This window comes from Saccoglossus kowalevskii, chromosome 9 (assembly GCF_978046115.1).
Source record: "Saccoglossus kowalevskii chromosome 9, keSacKowa6.1, whole genome shotgun sequence".
NCBI classification, from domain to species: Eukaryota; Metazoa; Hemichordata; class Enteropneusta; family Harrimaniidae; genus Saccoglossus; species Saccoglossus kowalevskii.
In genome coordinates, this window is record NC_140649.1 from 28,528,292 (window position 1) to 28,552,052 (window position 23,761).

Here is a 23,761-nt window from a genome sequence, read left to right on the forward strand (position 1 = left end):
TGTCGTTCTGCGATATTTCTCGGGGCATCGTCTGCAACAGTCATTTCTATTTAATCGGTTTGCTGTTGCAATTGTACGTCAACATGGCAAATGAACAGTTCATGAAGGGAGATATTTCTCTCTTTGCCCGGGAGATGAGAAAATTGATAAACCACAAGGACATGAGGTAAGAACAAATATCGACGACGACAGTTCTAATCAAGTTGTGTACTTTAAAATGCAGCATATATGTCATCCATGACGAAGTAATACGATGTAAAATGTTGACAGTGGTAGAATTTACGTATAGTAGTTTGTATTCTGGTCGGGTTGAAGTAAAAGTTAAGCGAATGCCATTTGGCCTTCACTGTACCCGGTTGTCCAGTGTAATCAGTTATTTTGGTGATGGCGCCCTCTCGTGGTCGATATATTATCATACTTTTGTTTTATTTTCAGTGATGTCAAGTTTGTGGTAGGTGAAAATAGACGTACAATATTCGCACATCGTTGTGTTTTGTCCTCGCGTTGTGAAGTATTCCGTGCAATGTTTTCAGACCAGGCAGCATCGGGAGAAGATAACACAGTACCATTTATTCTCTCAGATGTGGACCCAGAGATATTTTTAGCTGTTCTAGAATTTATTTACACAAACTGTGTCACGTTAAGTGGCAAAATAGTAAGTTCATGTAAATTGCTCATTACCATGGTTACTGATAACTGTGCCATTACAGACAACCAAAAATTTGAATAACTTTTTAACTAATAAAAAAATTAATTTTGGTGTGGTGTATAATCTGCATAAATAATAATGAAGTCATTGTAAACAAACAATTAGACTGGCAAAGTCAGGACTTTATTTTTGTTTTACAAAAAAAAATATAATTAATTGACAATTTGGCCTTTTTAGCTTGATCACGAAAACTAGCCAAATCCCTTTCTTTCGCGGTCACGCAATCAATGTATTTAACATACTGTGAACCACTTTAGTTTTCGCAATTTTTTTCATGGAAAATCATGAAATTTTGTAGCATTGAAAACTATTTTGGCTTTCATGAAAATTTGTCTTCCTGAATGCCATAAAATTAATTACAAAAAATAAGCAGTTTACAGTATAGTATAAAGGTTTCATAGAAACCATGGGGCAGTATGTGTGACCACTATTGTGATATATTCTTTGAACGGCACAATTTATTCTGCCAAAGTTTTGATACTACCTTTTGCAAATTTCTGTGTATTTCTCAATAATTTCTTTGTTAATTTTAAACTAATTGAAACAATATGCCATTGAAAAAAATTATGCTGGCCCATTTTGCCAACATCATGAAGTACTGTAAAACACTTTATTTTCGCTTGGATTTAATTTTCGCTATTTTCGCTAAAGGAATGATTCAGTGAAAAATAAAATCCAGCGAATATACATTTTTTCCTATATTTTACATTCACCTCATCAAAAATCAGTGAAAATAAATTCCATACAAAACACCCAAAAAGCTTTTTCAGCAAAAATTAATTCCAGCTAAAATAAAGTAGTTTACAGTATTTGGTTAGGAATTGTGTCCTGAGATTACCGGTCTGATTCGCTCAACACACTAAGCAGTTAACAAAAAAGTAAATACTGCCCACTTGAAAGACTTTGTGGCATTCAGGGTTAGGACTATTGCATGCATTTACTGGGAACATAAAAACTATCCTTAGTGCATGTAAAAACTCACAACTTCATTGTCACAATGTGATTCAGAGCCTATAAATTGGATTATTCTTGTTTGTCTGATATGTGCATGTTATTTGATGAAATGAATTTTGTACTAAAGATTAGAAACAATTGACAAAATTTGGTGACATCTACACTTTCTGAAACTTTCTAGAAATATTATACCGCAGTGTTATTTTTGAACTTCAACTAATTTATTTGGAAATGTAATCAACAAATTCTGATTATAAATTTGTACGCCCGGAAAGTACCAGGATGTGTCATCTTTTGGGGTTATACATTTTGTAAGACTTCATTTCTGTTTACAGGCAGTTGACGTGTTGGCATCCTCTATAGAGTATGGATTAGATGAACTAAAAAAACTTTGTGTAGAATATCTAATAGAAAGCTTGTCTGTGACCAATGCATGCTATGCAATGCATGCAGCTGTTACTTACGGTCAAGATGAACTCAGGGAGTCTTGCTTGAAATTTATTGAAGAAAATACTAAGGTATGTACATGTCATGAAACCTGTCCGTGCTGGTTCAAGAGGCATTAAAATGTTCTCCACAGAAAATATTGAAGTGCCTTGGCTAATTAGCAAAACACTGTTAATTACTTTTATTTTGTTCATTGTTGGGATTATTACACCTTATAGGGGGGGGGCGTACTTTATGATTGTATTTTTATATAATCATTGTACAACAACAAATATTAACTTAAGTTAAACAAAAAACATTTTTATTTGCAATTATTACAACATAAATGGGCACCAGTCACGCATATTATGAAAACAAATATATGTTACCTAAAACACTGCTTAATTTGTACAAAGTTTTCACAAAATCAGTTGGAGATATTATGCACGACGACGCACACATACATTTATGCCTGGCACACTTGTGAGCATGTGCATATGTGTGTACATGCATGGCACACACATGTATACATGGTACACACACAAACTAAATCCATCATTTTTGAGGAGTCATCTTAATGGATGACTATTATGATCAAAATGAGAAGCACATTGGACCAGATTTGCATACATTTGAATAATTTACTGTTAATCTACTCCTGCACAGCTTTTATTTATTTTTTTTTAATTTGTAAAATTTATATTGCAGTTATTGATATTTGAAAATATGCAGATATATAACCGGCTTAATTATCATTCAAAACATACACTAGCAAATGAAGTCACTGCTTTATGTTTTATTTTCCAGTCTGTGTTCAAGACTGATGGGTTCCATGAAATGTCAGATGAATCCCTCTCTGTTGTTCTGGAAAGTGATAGATTGTTACTGGATGAGATGGACATACTGTCCTGTGTTAAACAGTGGGCCTTAGTCAATTCAGTAAGTTACTGTTTTTTTCCTCTGTCTGCTAAAACAATCAAAGTAAAAATACCGCAAAGCCCGAAAAATAAATCAGTTTTGAATTCAGTTTTTGTTTTTGTTTAGTTGACAATACTGACAAAACACTGCAAAAAAACAGTGATGTACACATTTTAACGGACTGCCAAAACCATGATTTTTTTTATCATAATCCATTTTCCCGAGATGATTATGATTTGATAATATTTCAGCAGTTCACAAAGATGATATTTTGTGATAGTCACTGTGACAGTGAATTTGAAATATTCACTACTACACAACTTCCAATTTGCCCCTCTTTTCATAAAATTTTAAACCATTTCCAGTGTAACTGTTTGTTTATAAACAACACAAACACAAACAATAAATGAAATAAGGTTATAAATGTGTATGAATTATATAATTTATATATAACAAAGAACTCTGCCCTGATATCAAGGAAATAAAATTCCAGATTCCTATTTATTTTCAGGATAACTATATTTTTGGCTTCTGTATGTCTACACAGATACGTAAAGAATTAAACATCGCTTTTCAATAAATCTTAGAATATAGATGCTATGGCGCAATGTATCAATATTTATGGTACTAATCATTGCATTTGAATAACACTTGGTACATACATGTGTAGGTACTTGTAAACAATCTTCAGACCTGATTATTTTAGAATTTAAATCAATTCATACTTAATTACATAATCAGCTTAATAATTAGTAAATTTTCAGATTTTCCATCATTACATATCTATGAAACTTGGTACAAGGTACCTAGCCTTGGTGCTATGTGCAGATCTGATTAGTTTTAGATTGAAATTCGTAACTAATTACGGTACATAATTTGCATGAACTATCCTATTGTTCAACAGATATTTCCTGTACTTCTCAATTTTCAATTAAACTTGGTACATAGACGCTCTTGAATAATAAACTTACTGGTTCTTTTTTACTTACCGATAGAATTTAAATTCATGCTTATTAATTACCTAATTTGCAAAAAGTAAAAAACTTACAGATATACCAAGAACCACAGATTTAAATGAAACTGGGTACATTAGAGGTACAGTATATCTCTCAATGAATTCAATGTTGAAATTTGTGTATATTAATGACCTGATTTAAATAATTAGCCAAATTTTAGATGTTCGCATAGATATCTCAAGATCCACTCTTTAGATTTCAATGGTAAATCCTTGCATATTAAATATCAAATTTGCATAAAATGACCAATAAAAGTTTTTAAAATGGCTCTTAATATCCAGGGAAACTATACTCATTAAACATTGATCAATAATGAATCATTGATTACTGAAACAATAATAACAGAAATATAAAAATCAAATAGCTACCTCAATTTCCTGTGGATATCATTAGCCTTCCATCTTTTCTCTGTGTATTTGCAGTAACTGTGTTTAGGAAGTGCTATTTTTAGTCATTTATTTTTAACAATCAGACAATAAACATAGAAAAAAAAATGAATATTTTGGTACTGTGGAATACTTTATTTTCACTGGAATTAATTTTCGCTGAAAAAGCTTTTTGGGCATTTTGTGTGGAATTTATTTTCACTGATTTTTGATGAGTTTAATGTGAAATATGGGAAAAAAAGTATATTCGCTGGATTTTATTTTCACGGAAACATCCCTTCAGCAAAAATAGGGAAAATAAATTCCAAGCGAAAATAAAGTATTCTACAGTATATTAGACAATCCTTGTCAAAATAGAATTGGATACTTCAGATAGAAAGACAATGCTAAAAATAATACTTTAAAGCATGGTGGTCGAATTTCATATAAATAATTGAATGTATTTTACACGCGTTGTGTACGTCGCTATGAGTCCCATATCGAACAGGACGCGGCACGATGACCACTGCCCTTTAAACTGCAGACACCGTGAATGTACATTTGATTTGATTTAAGGTTGATTGAAACATTATCAAAAAAAACATTGAAAATTTGTAGTTTCTATAAAGACTGGAATAATTTTGAATCTTTCTAAAATAGAAAAAGGTACTTACAATCTAATCCAGGCATAGCTTAAAAGCTGCCTTAATTTGAGCTGCCTTAAAACTAGCCTAGGTTGCTTTTAAAACTGCCACATATCTAAATTGTGCAGCGTCATAGGTAAATACGGTACTACACAGAATAAGTTGAAATTATAAATGACATATACTGGTACTCACTTTAAAGATGATCAGTTGTTATGAAAAAGCAAAGCTAGCTATAGCCAGATTGGATGTTAAGTTACACCCAGACTGTACTGTACCTACATGTACCTCCTTTTTTTTTAGAGAGAGACACATGTTTATTTTAAATTTATGCCCTAGGTATACACATGTCTCTAAGGAAAATTAATACCCAGCCATTCTCTTGTGAAATGCATATTTTGAATGGTTCCAGATTAAGAAACTCTTAGTAACAATCATGTATGTGGATGTTGAAACAGTTTCATTGAGAATTCATTAATTTTTCGCCCCAAAACTGTGATGAAAAGAAATTCAACAGTATAAAATATGAGAATGATTTGCATATACATGTATCTGATTAAAATCTGATAGTGTTGCTAGATGTTTTATATATATATATAGTTGTCAGTTTTGAGCAGCTGATGCACTTTTCTAACTATGTGCATGTCGGCAGCCATAATTTGGTATTTTATATTAAATATATAATAACATGATGGTCACTGTAGTAGCTATCAGTTGTGCCAGTTGTGATGACAAAATGACTAGTATAAATGTGATCCAATATTTCTCCTGCAGAATGTTATTGACATGTAATGATGTTGTTCTAGTGTGGCGTAAATTGGCTAACCATTTTCCTATTACCAATATCAAATATCAAGTTAAAGTAACCGGTACAGTCTTCCAATCAAACTGTAAACAATGCTGTCAGGTCTTACATTTCTGATGGTTTTCTTTGTTTTCACTGTATTTATATAGGCTGTAGTGCATAAAAAAATTGGCATTGTAGCAGAGTCTGTCATATCACATGTTAGGTTACCTTTGCTCTCAGCTGAGGAACTCAAAAAGACGGAACAAGACAACAAGAAGGAGCCATTCGTACCTGTAAGTTGAAAAATCAGACTTAGAACAAACTTTCTTGTAAGACATCTTTTATGTTATGTTATATGTACCTAGCATCATTTAATTTTTTTTTTTTGCCCCCCCCCCCCCAAAAAAAATAGAATAGGGTAGGATAGAGTATTTTATTTGGAACATACATAATAAAGGTTGTGTCAAGTCAAGAAAAATGATCTATACATGATTATTTTGTTCTCAGTTTAATAGATGGTTGAAATCAGGGACCTGGTCTATTGCCAAGGGGTAGATAGATTATCTTTTCTATTTTGAGCAAGTTTCTCATTGTTTCACTGTGTTTTTACAGGTTGCTATGGTGTCGTTTGCCTGGAAGTACCATGCACTGCGACAACCCGAGTGGGGGAATCCACAAACTAAGTTGAGGAGAGGAACCACACATAGAGACACGCATGATGGATTACTTCGCTGGGACGAACAGACATCTAAAGGCGGCAAAGAAGGCTGGTCCTCTCTTGTGTCATGAGACCACTGAATTCTCTTCTAGTCTTCAGATTTTTAAGCAAATAAGTTTACCTAATACTTCTCCTGCTGTTTTTTCTCATTCATTTCGTTGAGGCTATCAGCGGGAGATGTGTTAATCTTTTCAACTACAAAGACATTTTTGTTACCTTTTTTTCATATTTTTGTAGAATTGTTGATCAAAACCAATGGTAATTTATTTCCATTTGATCAAAAATTAACAGAGATATCATAGAAAAATACATACAAATGTACAAAATATTGCACAAAAAATTTGCTGGGAAAAATAAAGACATTCATAGGTTTACAATAAAGCCTACATAACAGACAGTATTAGTTTGTTGAGTAGTTCTGCCAATTGCTCTACTATTCCAAGTAGCACTGTTGATGAAATCCTAGTAGAGGGGTAGTCAATTGAATTATTTGCTGATGCACTCACTCAAAATGAATGGTTTGTCTTCAGGCTTGATACGTGTAATATTATATGGGAAATGTTATTTTTGTGTAGGCTGTAATCGGTTTTTGTTGAATATATACAGCAACATTTGTGTAATACCAGTGGGAAAAGTTCCTGTGAAGCCAGTGGGAGATTTCATTGTTTTAATTCAATTAGAGTGGGCAGCAGCAGCAAATTGGCTGCCTTCACATTTGTCTGGCTTGAACAAACTGAGCATTTGATTTACACACCAAAGAAAATCATTTATCCCATTCCTATCACAGTTTATTTATTGTCATGTAAATATCATGTGGATTTAATTTTTTATTTTATTTTTTATTTAAGACAGAAAAAGAATTACACAAGAATATACAAACTAAGTGGGAAAAAAAAATTAAAAACAAATTAAAAAACATGCAAGGTCATTTGGGGTTATTTATCCATACACTCTTTCATCATAAATTTGTAAAAAACTAAACTACAAATGGTAAAGTACAATAATGAAATCTACAGCATAACTGGTACCAAAACAGTTTACACTATTTCTAAACACTAGAGCCATCCTCAAAATTTGTAAACACAGGTGGGTGGTTCTTCATGTTAGTTTGATAAAGATAGAATTTTCCAATAATCAGCAAGTGATTTAATATTTGAGAAAAGTCTGGGAGCCTAAAATCACATGTTGAAGAGTTGGAAAGCTAGGCAATTCTACCAGAGCTGCAAAGGACTGTTTGAAAAAAGTCGTTGTCAGTGTAATTTCAACAACTATAAATGCAAAAATTGTAATACAAAGTGGAGTTAACAGATTTGTCTGCAGTACTTTGCCCATTTTTACGCCAACACTGCGGCTTTATGTGACAAAACAAATGAATTCTAAAAATATCAGAACCGCAATTGTTTATTTTGCATTTGAGAGTTTTTCAAACTTCTAACACTGGTTTATCCAATATTCACACTCGGTAAATACCTATTGTATTCATGCAAACATTATGACACTTATATTTCTACACATACAATAAAAGTTTGTTTTGCATAAAAACCTATCCCTGATTCTCTTTGTTGCCTTTACCAATACTAGTCCATTATGTCAATACCTGCACAGCATTTTGAGATCTTGTTTGTTGTTGTCTAGCCTGGTATACCTCACATGACATCTCTACAATACCCAAACAGTGTTTTTGAAGAATTTGTTTGTTGTCTAGCCTGGTATACCTCACATGACATCTCTACAATACACAATATTGTAAATAAAGTATTTAAGGAAATTTAACTTTTTCTTTGTCATTGTTTGATTATTTTAACAAGAATTCTTTACAATTTATTGTTTTGCTTGTAATCTTCAGGCATGTACTTGCATTATTCAATGAAACTTGTCTGAACCAATCACTAAAGAGATAGATTTGGGTGTTTGGAGTTCTTTAATACAAGCAAGTGTAATTTTTAGGCAGGTTTACTAGGATATATATCAAATATCGTTTGACAGCAAAGGATCACATTGACTTCAGAGTATTCAATAATGTATAAAAAAATATTCTGAATCTTTTGGTGTATCTGAATATGAATTTACAAACATGAATTTATGCATGCTCAGCATCAGACTGATTGTGGTTTTGATTCCCATGGTGAAGCAGTGTGGAGATGTTTTGGTTGTCCCTTTCTTCTCTAGATTGCATGGGTATAGATACCATTCACAAATAATGGTAACTTTTCTATGAATAATCTCAACTCTTGGGGCCATTATGGGTATGTGCCACCCAAATGGGTAACCTTTCTGACAATATATTCTCAACACTTGGGTCCATTATGGGTATGTTACACCCAAATGGATACCTTTTCTACCAATAATCACAACACTTGGGGGTCATTATGGGTATGTGCCATCCAAATGGGTAACTTTTCTACCAATATTCTCAACACTTGGGGCCATTATTTGTTTGTGCCACCCAAATGGGTAACCTTTTTGCCATTAATCTCAACATTTGACCAAGCCAATATGGGTATGTGCCACCCAAATGGGTAACTCTTCTACCAATAATCTCAACACTTGGGGCCATTATTTGTTTGTGCCATCCAAATAGGTAACCTGTTGGCCATTAATCTCAACACATGTTCAAGCCAATATGGGTATGTGCCATCCAAATGGGTAATTTTTCTACCAATGTTCTCGACACTTGGGGCCATTATTTGTTTGTGCCACCCAAATGGATAACCTTTTGGCCATTAATCTCAACATTTGGCCAAGCCATTATGGGTATGTGCCATCCAAATGGGTAACTTTTCTACCAATATTCTCAACATTTGACCAAGTCATTATGGGTATGTGCCATCCAAATGGGTAACTTTTCTACCAAAAATCTCAACACTTGGGGCCATTTTTTGTTTATGCCATCCAAATGGGTAACCTGTTGGCCATTAATCTTAACATTTGGTCAAGCCAATATGGGCATGTGCCACCCAAATGGGTAACTTTTCAACCAATAATCTCAAAACATGGCCAAGCCAATATAGGCATGTGCCACCAAATGGGTAACTTTTCAACCAATAATCTTAACACTTGTTCCAGCCAATATGGGCATGTGCCACCCAATTGGGTAACTTTTCTACCAATAATCTCAACACTTGGGGCCATTATTGGTTTGTGCCACCCAAATGGGTAACCTTTTTGCCATTAATCTAAACACTTGGTCCAGCCAATATGGGCATGTGCCACCCAATTGGGTAACTTTTCTACCAATAATCTCAACACTTGGGGCCATTATTGGTTTGTGCCACCCAAATGGGTAACCTTTTTGCCATTAATCTAAACACTTGGTCCAGCCAATATGGGCATGTGCCATCCAAATGGGTAACTTTTCAACCAATAATCTAAACAATTGGGGTCAATATGGGTATGTACCCCCCCCCCCCAATGGGTAACTTTTGTACAAATAATCTCAACTCTTGGGGCCATTATGGGCATGTGCCACCCAAATGGGTAACTTTTCTACCAATATTCTCAACACTTTGGTCATGCATTATAGAGGTACTGGCCGGATCAGGTGATTTTCCCGTCAAAATTCCCTTGGCATAATACAGCGACCATCCAACTATGGGACTACGAGTTATCATAAATCAAGTACACAATTTTATAGTATCTGTTGATACAATATCAATTTAGGTGAATGTCATATGAATAAATAATTAAAAACTCGAGCACATAACGAAAAAATATGTTGTGTGATGTACACAACCTGTATTTGTTTAATTTATTTATGTGTGTATTTATGTATTTGTTTATTTCAAATTGTTGTTTGTTCATATACATTTTATAACCAATTTGCGAAATGATATCGATTTATTAGTGCATGTCAAAATAAAATGGAGTATGTCAGCCATACATTGCTTGTAATGCTATACGTGGGTTCGAATTAACCTGGTTCATTCTGCGGTTCAAACACAGGACATCCACCATCTCAAACAGAGCAGAAAGTGCCAAACATTATACATACCTCTTGGGGATTTGCGCTGCTACAAATTATCTTACCGACACGCCGCCAATTCATAGTGTTGATTAACACACTCCCACACACACACACAAAATGCCATCATGGAATTAGCGTCTCTCATTGGAAAGTGTTGTCTGAGATTGTGCGTATTGATTTCAGAGAATTGTGAGTTAACAGTAAATGTGTGTGTAATTAGCCATGCCATAGCTGTAAATATTGACACTCCCCCTCCGCCAGGTCACATTCTAGCTTGTGTGTATCAACCCCATTCAGAGCCTCGACTTAGTTTATCTGGTTTATCCCAACATAGACTTAACTTTGAATTTACATTATTTCTAATGGTCCTGCAAACCTTGTTTGAAGATGTCGCTAAGGGTATCCCATTCAAATACTGGGTCTTATTTAGGATAGCAAATTATTAGGAAGGTGTTCTCCTCATTTACTTGGGTAAATAGATACCTACGCTTGTTCTCGATTTTCTGCTAAACATTGGACATAATTCAGACAAAAAACAACCTCCGTTTATCTTTTATGAATGTCTATATAAGAGTGTGCCATTGTTTTGGTATGTATAGGTTTACAACTATAAAATGTTATAAGTTCGCAGCAATATTTTCGGAGCTTTATTATTAAAGATACATTTCAGATGTCATGTAATATGGAAATTGTTACAGCACTGTTTTTAAAATGCCGAAAGGTTTGGCTGCTTTACATGTAACAGTATAATTGAAATATTACAGTAATAACTGTACTCAGTTCACTTGTAAACTGTTTTCAAGTAATTATCATTTCTTTATATGGCTATTTAATTTATTCCTTCTCAAAGTAATAAAATATTCTAATGTTTGAATATGCTGTACATATTTTTTGTATCCAATAAAATCAGGAATTTGTTTCTTTGTCCGAGATATATAAATAAAAAATTAGTCAAGCAAGTTTTCTGTTCGTTTCCAAGGATAGTTTGTGCTGCATAGAGGGCAGTATGTAAACCAAGTTTCCTTCCTTCCCCTTAAGGTAAAAAACATTCCAAAAATTCTTCAATATAACTACAATTACAAAAAATAAAAATTAATGTTTCAGCTTCAGAATTACCAAATGTACATTTTTCTGATTCAACTCTAGGGGGCGTCCGTTTACACAACACAATATTTGTTGGTAAAATATTATGTAAAATTTTAAATTGAAATTCGAAATTTGTTGTCAATAGTGGCTCCCAGCAATCTATGTCTACATTCAGCAAGTTAACAAAAACAATTTCTGATCTGAGAGTAATATAATTATAATCCACAAATTGACAGTAGATTTGGATATATTCCTTGTATTACAATCATTAATATTTAATGCTAGTAGTACCAATGTTGTAAAGTCGTTCTTCTGTTATTATTAATGTTTGTATTTTCTTTCACCTCAACTGGTGGTGCATGTATTAAACCAAACTATTGTAAAACATATATACTTGAAACACCCTTTTCCTGAATTTCTTCCCATTATAATAGACGACCAATGTTTCTATTCTCTGTGAATGGAGCAATAACATATCTTAACGATGGGAAATATCCTATAAGTTGATAGAATAAGAACTGAAACGCTTAAAACGTGAAGACAGATCATGAGATCACCAATTTGTTCGATTGGTCAATTTCAAAATCGTTGCAGTACAAAAAGCATCTTATTTTCTACAAGTGCGATATACCTGACCGAGATATATTGCGAGGAATTACCCTCCTTATAGACTGACAGATAATTTTACTAAAACCAAGATAACAACAATTTAATCCAGTTTGCAAAATATATCACCAATGCTCCATTATGATTAGTGAAGAACTGGTAACTGGCACAACAGCTGTCTTTTAAAATTTGTTTATTCTAGAGCTGTTCATTTATCATTTTGGTATTTAAATGGCGGAAGTCGTCGCGCTGCGCATGTGCGACATTTGTGTTGATTTGGATTTTCCCACAATCCAATGCCCTCTTCTAATTGAAATCACAAGTATGAGGTTTGATCTGGGAGCGACTTGCACCAATTACCGCTGGTCACTCCTTTGATATCTTCCAATCACCTGAAAAGTTCTAATTAAAGCTTGGTAACGTCTCATTTTGTACTTGTTGATCTGCACAACAGGCAAAGTCGCAATCTTTGTTTATATGAGACCCATATATCTCGCACATGCGTGGCGCGACGACTACCGCCCTTTAAATGTTTGTAAAAATAAGTTTGTTATTGTTAATAAGATGCAAACTGTATTTACGTGAATTAATGTGTAAATCGGGATACTAGAGATTACATTTTATTTTATTATTTACAAAATAAATGAACTTATATAAACTATTCTGTCCTGGCTGTCGATTTGCGGATTTATTTTCCCAAAGTACAGATGAAACATCGTCGTACCTATCTTTTATCTAGAAAGTATGAAGCATTCATACTCCACAGATTGTGACAAAGAGAAAGAAATGCCCCTAGTCTCCGTGGAAACAGGAAAAGCGGGTATATGCGATAATGATAACCACCAGTATCCAGTCTCGCTTCAGTCGCTTCCGTTGAAGGTCATTGTACTATCCTATACTTAGTAACATTCACCTTCAAACTTGACATGTTATTTACGTAGCTTTAACATAAGGTGAGATCTGTCGTCGACCGCTACTGTCAAGGTAATAACCAATCAGTTAGTAGTACATCACAATTCGAAAAGCCCGGAATTCAAAATATTCATTCACCAGTCACCAGATAGTGAGTGTGGTACTGAAGAGCCAAAAAATTACTGTAAAATAACGACGAATTGCCAGAATATCATAACAAAAAACTAATAGGAACTAACTACGACTAATAAGACAATCCTTCCAGGCAATGGATTCCACCGATTTCTGTTCATACCCATATATCTTACACTACCCATATGAAATATCATACTATGTTTTTATGAAGGCATGGATTTGTTTTATCTAAATATTTATAAATATTTTATAAAATTCAAATGATGGTTGAAAACCACTTGACCAACCACCACGTGATTGGAATGTATGGCCGTAAATCACCCAATAGGGAAGCCAACAAACACTCATTGGTAAATAGTCATTACCAAATGGCTTCTACATCCAATGAAAGCGTTTTCTTTGGTTTTACATGAAGCGCAATAATCTTTATGGGTTAGTATTTCATAAATGTCCATTACACATCCATGGTTTTATGAAATACGTAGTATTCCATTATAAGATCACATCCAGAACAAAACTTACTATCGAAACTACATGTATACTTAAGTTTGACATGCTTTGTCGCCAACGCTGATATGAGCATCGCCAATAATTTCAAATTCTACACACTCTGTATATAAAGGATAATTCTGAACGCTGATTTTATTATTCGTGGAATAAAATAAAAAAAACTAAAAAAAAACAGAAAAACGATGTATAGCCTAACATTTATAGGACGTTCCACTCACCGCGAGTTGGGACGAGCAACTTTCGATGTGCTGGCAAGTCACGTGTCAAGGATTTGCAATATACTCTTCTACCCACACATCTATTTAAAGGTGTTGACGCGCCATTTGCGATAGAAATTCCAAGACAATCAGATTCCACCTATAGGTTTCACGCCACAATTACATATATTAGTTTCACTATTCCTTCCTTTCAGTGAGTAACCTTATCTAAGTCAGCAGAATTTTGCTCAGCAAACCACTAGGAATTCTTGTCGTGGCAAGATTTGTCCTTTTAACTCAATTGGCGTGGGTGGAAGTCTAATATAATAATATTAATTTAAAAATCAGTGAGCGTAGCATTGATATACGTATACCACTCTATTAAAAACGTGTAAACAAAACGTTCTGAATACATGTATACGTGAAAATATTCCCCGCCATGGTCAACCCATATTCTGTCCCGAGAGAACATTATTCTCATCATGTACGAGGATAAGAATTTCTTATGTGATTTAGTGAGTAAAATTGTGTTCACCGGATTTGCTCGCCATCTTCTCAGGCTGCTCATTCCTTATTAATAAAGCCCCAGGCGTACATTCAGAGTGGTTGCTGTGCCACGCCCAAGCGCAATAATACACGCTCCAACGCCGAGAATGTCACATGGTCTATCCACACTGATTGATTCAGTTAGATTAAATTTTAGGCTATCTATGTATAACGTTATGATATTCATTAGAGTTCAATGAACTAGAAATTTTAAAATTTAACTAATAATTTAGGAACATTTGTGGTACCACATTTCATGAATTTCGAACCCCATCCACATCAATCTATGAAATTGTAACAACTCTACATATTCAAAGTTTGTTTTTCTTATATTTGTATTCGACATTGATTATTTCATTAACCGTGAACTAAAAACGACATACGTTAGTCCATGAGCTGAAGGGGCCTACCATGCACCTCACTAACCCTTACAGACATAACATTTTAGGATCAAATTTCTGTGTTCAACAAAAAACAAGTTCACGTTCACTATTTTGTGATACTTTCTAATTTGCATAACTTGATCAAAATCAAATATATTTAAAAATTAATTCAAAACACTAAAAATAATCAAATATATCAAACTAGTGTCTCGATGTGTATAATTTAACTAAATAAAACATGACATTATTCGGATTTTAATGACCAAAATCACGATTTTTCGAGAGAAAAAATACCTTTTATCCAGCAGTTTTGATAATAATAAACACAATTTGAGTTAAACAGAGCATTTCATTGTGGATTATAAAACTCAGAATACAAATTGCAATATTCTTTGTGAAGATATTTCAATAAAATTAATTTTGCACCCCCATGTCAGCATTTGATATTTGGCATTTCTAATATTCTTTCAAATTCAAATACTAAATTATAACCAAATGTCTATATGTGGTGTACTATATGTAAAATGTGACTAAATTATCAAACCTGACATTGATCCGTATATTATATATATATATATTTTTATTATCTTGAATTTAATTTACCCCGATTTTTTTTCTTCAAAGTAAGCTTTTAGTCTGGTTGCCAGTGTGCTATATAACAATCCCTATATGCCGTTACATGTAACGGACTATGTCCGACACACTATACGAATTCACCTACTCGAGACACTGGGCGTTTTGATTTCATTTTGGTAGGGTTAACCCTGGGGCTATTAAGCGTCTACCTCTTTTAAACAATGACTCGGATAATGATTCCCAACTTCACGAATTTCTTCAAATCAGCGAATATGAAATCTAGCAAAAATTCTTTGTGTACATAGATTATTTTAGTGTTTACAAGTTCAGAACGGAAACTTGAAAAGAGGTCCCAAATAACTTTTAGGGTGATCCGACCACCTTTATTTATTATATAACTGTGCATGTATCTCATCCTCATTTCTACACAGTGACATTTCATCATAAATGAAGAGATAACAATGGCATCGCAATATTCTAAAACTTGACTAGGGTGTAAGGCGTAGTGCGTGGTGAATTATGCAATATGCAAGTTACTTGGTTGCGATGTGCCATTCTTGGAACATAAATTTGCGCTTTGAATTTCTGCGCATGAGCGTAGTTGATTTATAACCGCTAGATTATCAGAAGTGGCACACTTTGAAGAAGTTTGCAATTGTTGCACATATCATGACCACAGCCCTGCAAACAGGACGCCACTTTAGATAATATGATGCAGACTGAGATTATAGTATTATGTTTATTGCTACCTAAACTTTAATTTATGCGCATCACCCCTATGTACAAATGGAATATTCGGAAATTATTCAAGCAACCTTTGACCCTCGTGAAAATTTCAAAATCGATGATCAATGCAGCTGCTTGCAGACACTGTAAAATTACTGCCAAATGTAAGGGTTATTGAGCAGTCGGCGGGTTTCCGCTGAAAATTTTGTGAAGCTAACCGTTAAGGGTAAGTTTTTACCAAATTGTTGACGAAAGAAGGGCTATTGAAAGCGATCGTTTCTCCCGGAAAGAAAAAAAACATAGACAAGGGCCTGAGCGCGAACACAACATCGATGTCAGTGTCAGTGGGCCGAACAAAAAATGGAGAGTACGACTTCGAGTGATGATGTCTCGACTTCAAATGATGGGCACAGACACTATCAGTATGAACCGTTGGATCATCACGTACTTCAAGTAAAGCGGGTCGCCGGGATCTCGAGCGAAATTGTCAAACAGATTCAAGCCACGGAAGAAATAATATCGAACATGGATCGGGATGATTCGGATAGCTTATCTGGCAGCTCCGTTAGCACGGTGACGGTTGAAGGGAAACAAGTAAAATCGTGCGTGATTCAGGAGCGAGAATTGCAGGGCGGTGCATGTTGTCTGCGGACGGTGGAAATTCACAAAATACCCGGCGAGACTCTGGGCATCTATATTATGGAAGGTGATGGATTTGATAAAAAAGACGGGATTTTTATTTCAAGGCTTACTCTTGGAAGTGTCTGCGATCAAAACGGCCTGCTTCAAATCGGGGATGAAATACTATCGGTGAATAACGTTGATGTCACACGAATGAACCTCGACGAAGTCTGCCATGTTATGAAAATACCTTCACGACTGTTGATTACCGTAAAAACAAAACAAATAGAAACGTATAAGCGATATTCTCGCCCTGTCGACAGATCACGGGAAGAGCTGCGGCACAGTGACGATGATGTAGTCTCATTGATGGCACAGAGATACTTGCGTTCAAAATCAGACGAGCCACCCCCTCGGCCGTCGACTGCGCCCAGTTCTACCTATGACTATTACCGTCGTAGCAACGACAGTGATTACATGCACTTATCAAAATCACGAAATCAACGGTACAGCAACGACTGTGGTATGGGAGGGATGGAACATTGCTCAGATTCGAGAGAACGAGTGATGAGTCAAGCTGATGACAGCTCTTTGAGTCGAAGTTGGGAATCATCATCCGAGTCATTGTCTAGAAGAGGTAGGAACTCACTAGAGAGAATGCTTAATAGCCCCAGGGGTAGCCCTACCAAAATGAAATTTGACGTCCCTAAACCCCCAGAAGTGGTGATCAGTTCGGAGGAGCACCCAATTCCACAAACAAACAATCGGCCGAAACTGCCTCCAGTCAGACCAACAACCAGACCCAAGTCATCTAGTGATGTGTTTGACAATGAAACCAAATTTATTGATGATGATGATGTTGACATATCAGTCAGGCGAAGAGAACGTAAAAAGGGTCCTAGATATTCTCAGCTTAGCCCCAGTATGGGTCTCAGGTCACCTACAACGAGTACGGTCTCCAGCGATTATGATGCACTGACCAGTCCAAGATATATCAGGAAAGGTGTTAGTATTTCAGGCTACTCCTGGGATGATTCACTGCCAGAATTAACAGGGTCATCTCGTCAGTCACGCAGGGAAGAATATGAGAGACCCAAGTCTGCACAGACACGTTCAGCTTCAACGTCCAATTCACCGGCCAGTTCACTGTCAAAGGAGAAACCTAAACGACAAGTGCGAAAGTACATGGGTAGTAAATCCGATGTATCACCATTAAGGAAATCTCGTGGTAAAATGGATTGTGATTCCAGTTCTGTGAACCCGGCTCGGATTCTTTGGCAGCGACTTCATTGGTCCAAAGGAGATTCCAAACCTGTTGCCGTAGCAACTGATTTTCAAGATACAGGGTTGCCGGAGTTAGGCCAGGGCTCTGGGAGTATGCAATATGAAGAACTATTACTCTCTCCCAGGGAACTGAAGCCAGACACAATGCGAGGTAAGTACAACCTTTAATAATCTATCCAGCCCATCCAATTAGACAATATTATTCTGTCAGATATCTTCTACTGTTGCAGCCTTTCTGATTCTTATGTCTACTCCATTGAATTGATACGTAAATCCAGAAAAAATAAAAAAATTAATTGAAATATTTAGGAGTGGTTACCTTGAAGAGAAGAGAAGAGATGAGAGTACTTACTGTAGTATACTGTACTGTAGATATTCATTAGTGACTCTTTCCATCTGTGGGGTCCTTATAAGGCGTATTGCATTTTATTAACTCATTTCACCCCAAGTGACTTGAGCCAGACATCCAAATTCAGTTGCTCTCTCTAACTACATTAAAAATCATCCAATTGGTGCCTGTCATGAAAAAAACATATCATCTGTGACGGAGCTATCAAGAAAAGAATCCAATGAAGTCCTGAAGTACGTTTCATCACCCTAACAGCTTGGTATCTTGACTCTTGCAAAGCAAAGATAAAAAATAATGTTTTTTTGATTAACTACTCAGTAAACTATTGTAGAGAATGTTTTGCAATGTACGAGAGTCGTTGAAATGAAACTCATTCTTGTCTAAATAGTTATGATAATAATGTTATTGATTTGGCAATTGGATTATGTTAAAATATATTATTTTTAGCAGCATTGAGATTCCAGCTAACACACTGTCATTGCGATATATTATGACAGTCAGTCACAACTTCTGTGACAGCTTTTCTATGAATCTTTCAATTTTGTTATCAACCGTCAATCCTGTATTTTTAAAAATAATTTGTAACCGTAGCATCAAGCTATTTTTCTGTATTTGGGCAACTGCAATTTACTGTTTTAAAATTATTTTTTAAAAATCAGTTTTAGTTGAGTGATGCTGTTACTTTTTATTATTTAAATTTTGCGTGTATGTTTTTTCATTTAAATGAAAAAACGATATTATAATAATGAAAGACAGGATTGGGGTGGGTGGAATAAATCTGTCTTTATGTGTTGGAAAATATTGAGATTTAACAGAAAGTATTGAGATAAAATCACTGTTCCACTGAATCAAGCTTTCCTACTGGAAGGTTAATGTTTGTGATTGCTGTTAGCATCTTTGAATTTACATGAATATATAAATATTTAATCCACCTTTTATCTAAAATACTGTTCTCATCACATAAAAATCATTAATTTTTAACTTATTAGTTTTAGTATATTGATAGCTTAGAATGCATGATTTCTGCGTAAACTTTGCAGTCCATGACATCTGAGTCGTTGGAGAATGTTAGAACACCATAATTTATTAATGTTCAAAAAGCCAATGCAATTTCCTTTTTCAAGTAAAATGCTGTATCAACTGCTTATTCGTCCTGGATAAGACATTATCATTAAACGTTTATGCACATAATTGTGGTGCTGTCTGTTAAAATTGTTGTTCAATAGAAGTGCGACTGAAAGACTGTTCAGTATTAAAATCAAAGGGAATCTGACCTTGTTTCTTATGATCTACCCCTTCCTTCCCTATTAAATTTGGTATAACCTGATGTTTCTGTTGATGGGTTCTACTATGTTCAGAGAGGAGGGAGGAGGTACAAAGGAGGGTGAGAGGAGAAGGTTGCTGTGTAACAGATGTGTGTGATTGCCCTGTACCCTCCATCTCCCTTGTGACCCCACCCTCCTAGTCTAGTCAGTGACTTGGTATAGCCCAATTGTTTTTCTTTAGCTTTGGTTGACTGGGAATAAATTAGTGTTTTTTGTCATGTTTGTGTGTTAAAAAAGAATATATATAAATATATACTCATGATGAAAAAATGAGCATGATCTCGTAAAATTACTTTTAATTAAATGAATTTTTCATGATTTTTTGAAAAGTAATACCCTGTATGCATTTGGCACAAATACCAAATTAATACGAATAATTAAAATATTTGTGCATTATTTTCTCATTAATTTCATACCTCTATCTTTAAACAAATTAAGAATCAAATTGTATTTTGTACAAGATGAAAATAAAATGCTAATTTCCTGATATTCTTCCTTGAAAATGGCGACCTTCACACACTACCTGTAGAGCTTGTTCTATTTTAAGCTCTCGGTGAATATGTTTCCTGATGATGAGAAGCAAGGGCAAAGAAAAAAAAAATCAAGTATAGGCAACCATTGTAATAATTTCCCCTTCCGATGGAAGCATGAATTCAAATATTTTATCTGTCATTTTTTTCCTGCAGTTTGTTCTCTGTGAATCTCAATACATGTACATGCGGAGAAAGCTTTCATGTTGAAATAAGCTATTATTGCATGAATGGTCAGTGATAATAATTAACACGCAACTCAAATTTATGACAACTATTTATGTGTAGTATTCTAATCACAAAATTTAAGAATAAAAAAAAATGCTGTTTATGTTAATAATATACCTCTCAGCAAGGTGGTCTTGAATCTCTAAACTGCATATATTTATCTGTTTATTTATACATTTATATTTTTTTTTTGGTTGTTAAAAAATTACATCTTAGGGTCAGCATTATTTTTTTATTATTATTTTTTTGTGGGGATTTATTTTAAGGAGGGATTATTCTTCTGAACACTATTTATTTCAACTCTGCGAGAACCCTGGTATGAATTCTGTCCTTGTCTTTGAATTGGATTGTACCATTCATAATTCTGGGGAAGTAGGTGGTAAGGATAGAGGGGGTCACAGTGTAAATTTGTTTTATAATTACATATTGTCATTTGTGGACATCTTTTATGCTATAGTATCGAGAAAATATAGTGTACAGTTGATCCCGGATGGATTGTACAAGATATTATTTTTATATATTGCTGTAAATTACAGAAATCTATTATCACAGGATTAAATTTCTTCCCACAATAGTGAATTTAGCTAGTCTGATGTGAAGCAAACTGATGAAATGTGAAAAATATTGAAAATAAACAAATTGTAGGAAGAATAAAGTACTCGGTAGTTCAAACACAACTGAAATGGCAACGATATCTGTCCTTAATGGGGACAATAGTATCATACGCCTTGGTTTGTAACAGCAATTGACGTGAATAGGCGTTAATTGGCAATGGAGGAAAAAAATATTTTTCCTTCATAAGGAATGGCGGAATAGTAAGAATTAGTGTCCCTGCCAGTGACTTCAGGGACGACGTCAAAAGATCGATGTCGGATAAAAAACTTAATTCCTTTAGTTTTTTTCCAACCCCCCACCCCCCACCCCCACTGAAACTTAATTGATAAATATTGGTCATGGTGTCGGACTACATTCACCATTGAATACAAATTGATAATCGGACAGTAGTATTGCATAGCAGTTGGTTGTCGGGTGGGTGTAAAAAGACTTTACAAATGCACCTCATTTGACGCACATATTTACACTCGAACCAAACCATTTTCTCGTCTTGGATGTGTTTTTTTTTCCTTTACGGTTATTTCTGTCCTTGACTGGATAGAAAAAAAACGAACTACAAATACTCCAAGATTTTTTTGACTTCATTAAAAAATAAAATCGTTTTTGTAGGATGGAAACTTTTTGAGGTCAAACCCCCACCCCCACATCCCAAACTAAAGCAAATAAGTTTTTTATCCGACATTGATCTTTTGACGTCGTCCCTTACTAAACCCATTTTTCAATGTATAAAAATGACAAATTACTGAAACCTTTGCTGTTATCACCAGCCATGGCTCATACTTGCCAGTTGCCTGTCCGTAGTTTATTTGTTTAGTACTTAATATTGTGATTAATGTGTCTGTGCATGCTACCTATTTTACTGGGTTACCTGCCTGTTAAATCAACTGCAGTATACTATACTGACAATCACCCCCCCCCCACCCCCCTGAAATACTGACCCAGGGGATGATGGGAGTATTAATAATATCTGGTTGTAAAGTTCTCCATTCAAAGATGTGCAGCTCCCTTCTTTCAAAATGAATGTTTTACATAAAAAAATATGTTTGCTGTACTTTGTAGAGAGTACAAAGTACATTACTTGTATGTAGACCGCATGCAAGTCATTAATAACATAGGGTGAGGCATGACTCTGCATTCATTAACACTCTTCTTGCATCTTTTGTCCGTTCTTACTTGCTCAAGTATTCTTAAATGTGGAATTTAAATATTAGTCATAAAAATTATTAATCTTTGTTATAACATTCGTCACCTGTGACTGATATTTTCTAGTATCGGGTGTGTCTGTTCAAAGTAAAATGCTTTTTTAGGTGTAATTTTGATACATTGTCAATAATTGAAAAAAAAGAAAAAGATTGTATGCTGTCATGGTAACATTGATGAGTATTTAATTATTAAAAGAAAATTATAATATGAGTTTGCACACATCGCTGTTTTTACATAATGCATAAATAACATTCCATACTCCCCTACTCTGTTCTGTTTTCATCAAAATATCTTTTTTTCCTCTAACCAATCATAGATTGCCTTACACCCGGGCAAAATTTGATTGAGAAAGTACAATCTGTATTTCAGTGATAAGCTTGTTTTTAGGGGATAGCACTTACCTGAGCATTCCACTCAATAAATTAGCCAAAAAACAATTTTCATTCGCCAAATTACATTGCAAAATTACTGTCATTGATTTCCAAATCTCATCTACAATGAAAAAAAACAACAAAAATGTTTATGAAAAATATGTACCGTACATTTTATTATATTATTATTTTACATATTTATATTCAGAATTTAGGGTGTAAAATATTAGAAAAACGTCAAAGTCAAGCGCTTCATCATCATCATCATCATCATCATCATCATCATCATCATCGTCATCGTCGTCGTCGTCATTGTCTTTGTTGTTGAATGTTTTCAGTTGTACACAAACTCTTGATGCAAAGCAATTACCACCATGATGTTTTTCTGCATGATTTGAGCTGCAACCACGCCCTCTGACCTGACAGGTCAAGTTTGTTATTTTCTGGGAACTTCTCAATAATGGCATTTTTTACAATACAAATGAAGAAGTGAATTAATAATGTTTAAATAGAATCTGTTGCCACCTATTTCAACAAAAACACTTTTGTCACAATTTTGAAAAGATAAACTTAATGTGGCAAAAGTACCTTTGATGACTGTGAACAGGTCAGTTGTAGTTTATATACTGTAAGTATTCAGAAAGCTAAAAGAATGTTCAATGGCTGGGCTTCATGACTGAGTCTGACATGACCCCAAAAACAGAAATATCCCAAACGTTCAGGGATGGGGCTTAGTCAAGCATGGGCACACAGTCTTGGATATGCTTTGTTCAGTACCCTCAAGACACTGTTAATGTTTCTCAGCAAATTTCTCCTGGAAAACAAAACATATATTTGGGCTAATTTAAGCTGAAAATGGTATTTAATTTGTAATCTATAGTAACATTGTCCACTTTTAGTCACTGTTTCAAATACATTTTGAAAACAAGGATTTATAATTTGTATGTGCATCCGTCAGTCCACAACCTTCATCTCTGACATGCCGGTTCCAATCAACTTCACACATACATATATTGTACATCATATATCATGTTACACATATGCACATACATTTGTT

General features: G+C 34.6%; 2 protein-coding genes across 2 annotated transcripts in view; both read left to right on the forward strand.

Moving 5' to 3' along the window:
- Nucleotides 1-8,310, forward strand: LOC100367437 (BTB/POZ domain-containing protein 19-like). Its single transcript, XM_006822653.3, has 6 exons — nucleotides 1-166; nucleotides 436-655; nucleotides 1,999-2,181; nucleotides 2,897-3,028; nucleotides 5,987-6,112; nucleotides 6,432-8,310. Exons 1-6 carry the CDS (start codon nucleotides 84-86, stop codon nucleotides 6,606-6,608), a joined length of 921 nt encoding a protein of 306 aa, XP_006822716.2. The 5' UTR covers nucleotides 1-83; the 3' UTR covers nucleotides 6,609-8,310.
- A 7,960-nt stretch (nucleotides 8,311-16,270) lies between these two features.
- LOC100367591 (rho GTPase-activating protein 100F-like) overlaps nucleotides 16,271-23,761 on the forward strand; it is a 39,065-nt gene continuing 31,574 nt past the window's right edge. Inside the window, exon 1 of the mRNA XM_002739661.3 lies at nucleotides 16,271-18,234. Coding sequence (XP_002739707.1) covers nucleotides 16,539-18,234 — 1,696 coding nt within the window. The 5' untranslated portion in view covers nucleotides 16,271-16,538. The remainder of the gene's footprint in view (nucleotides 18,235-23,761) is intronic.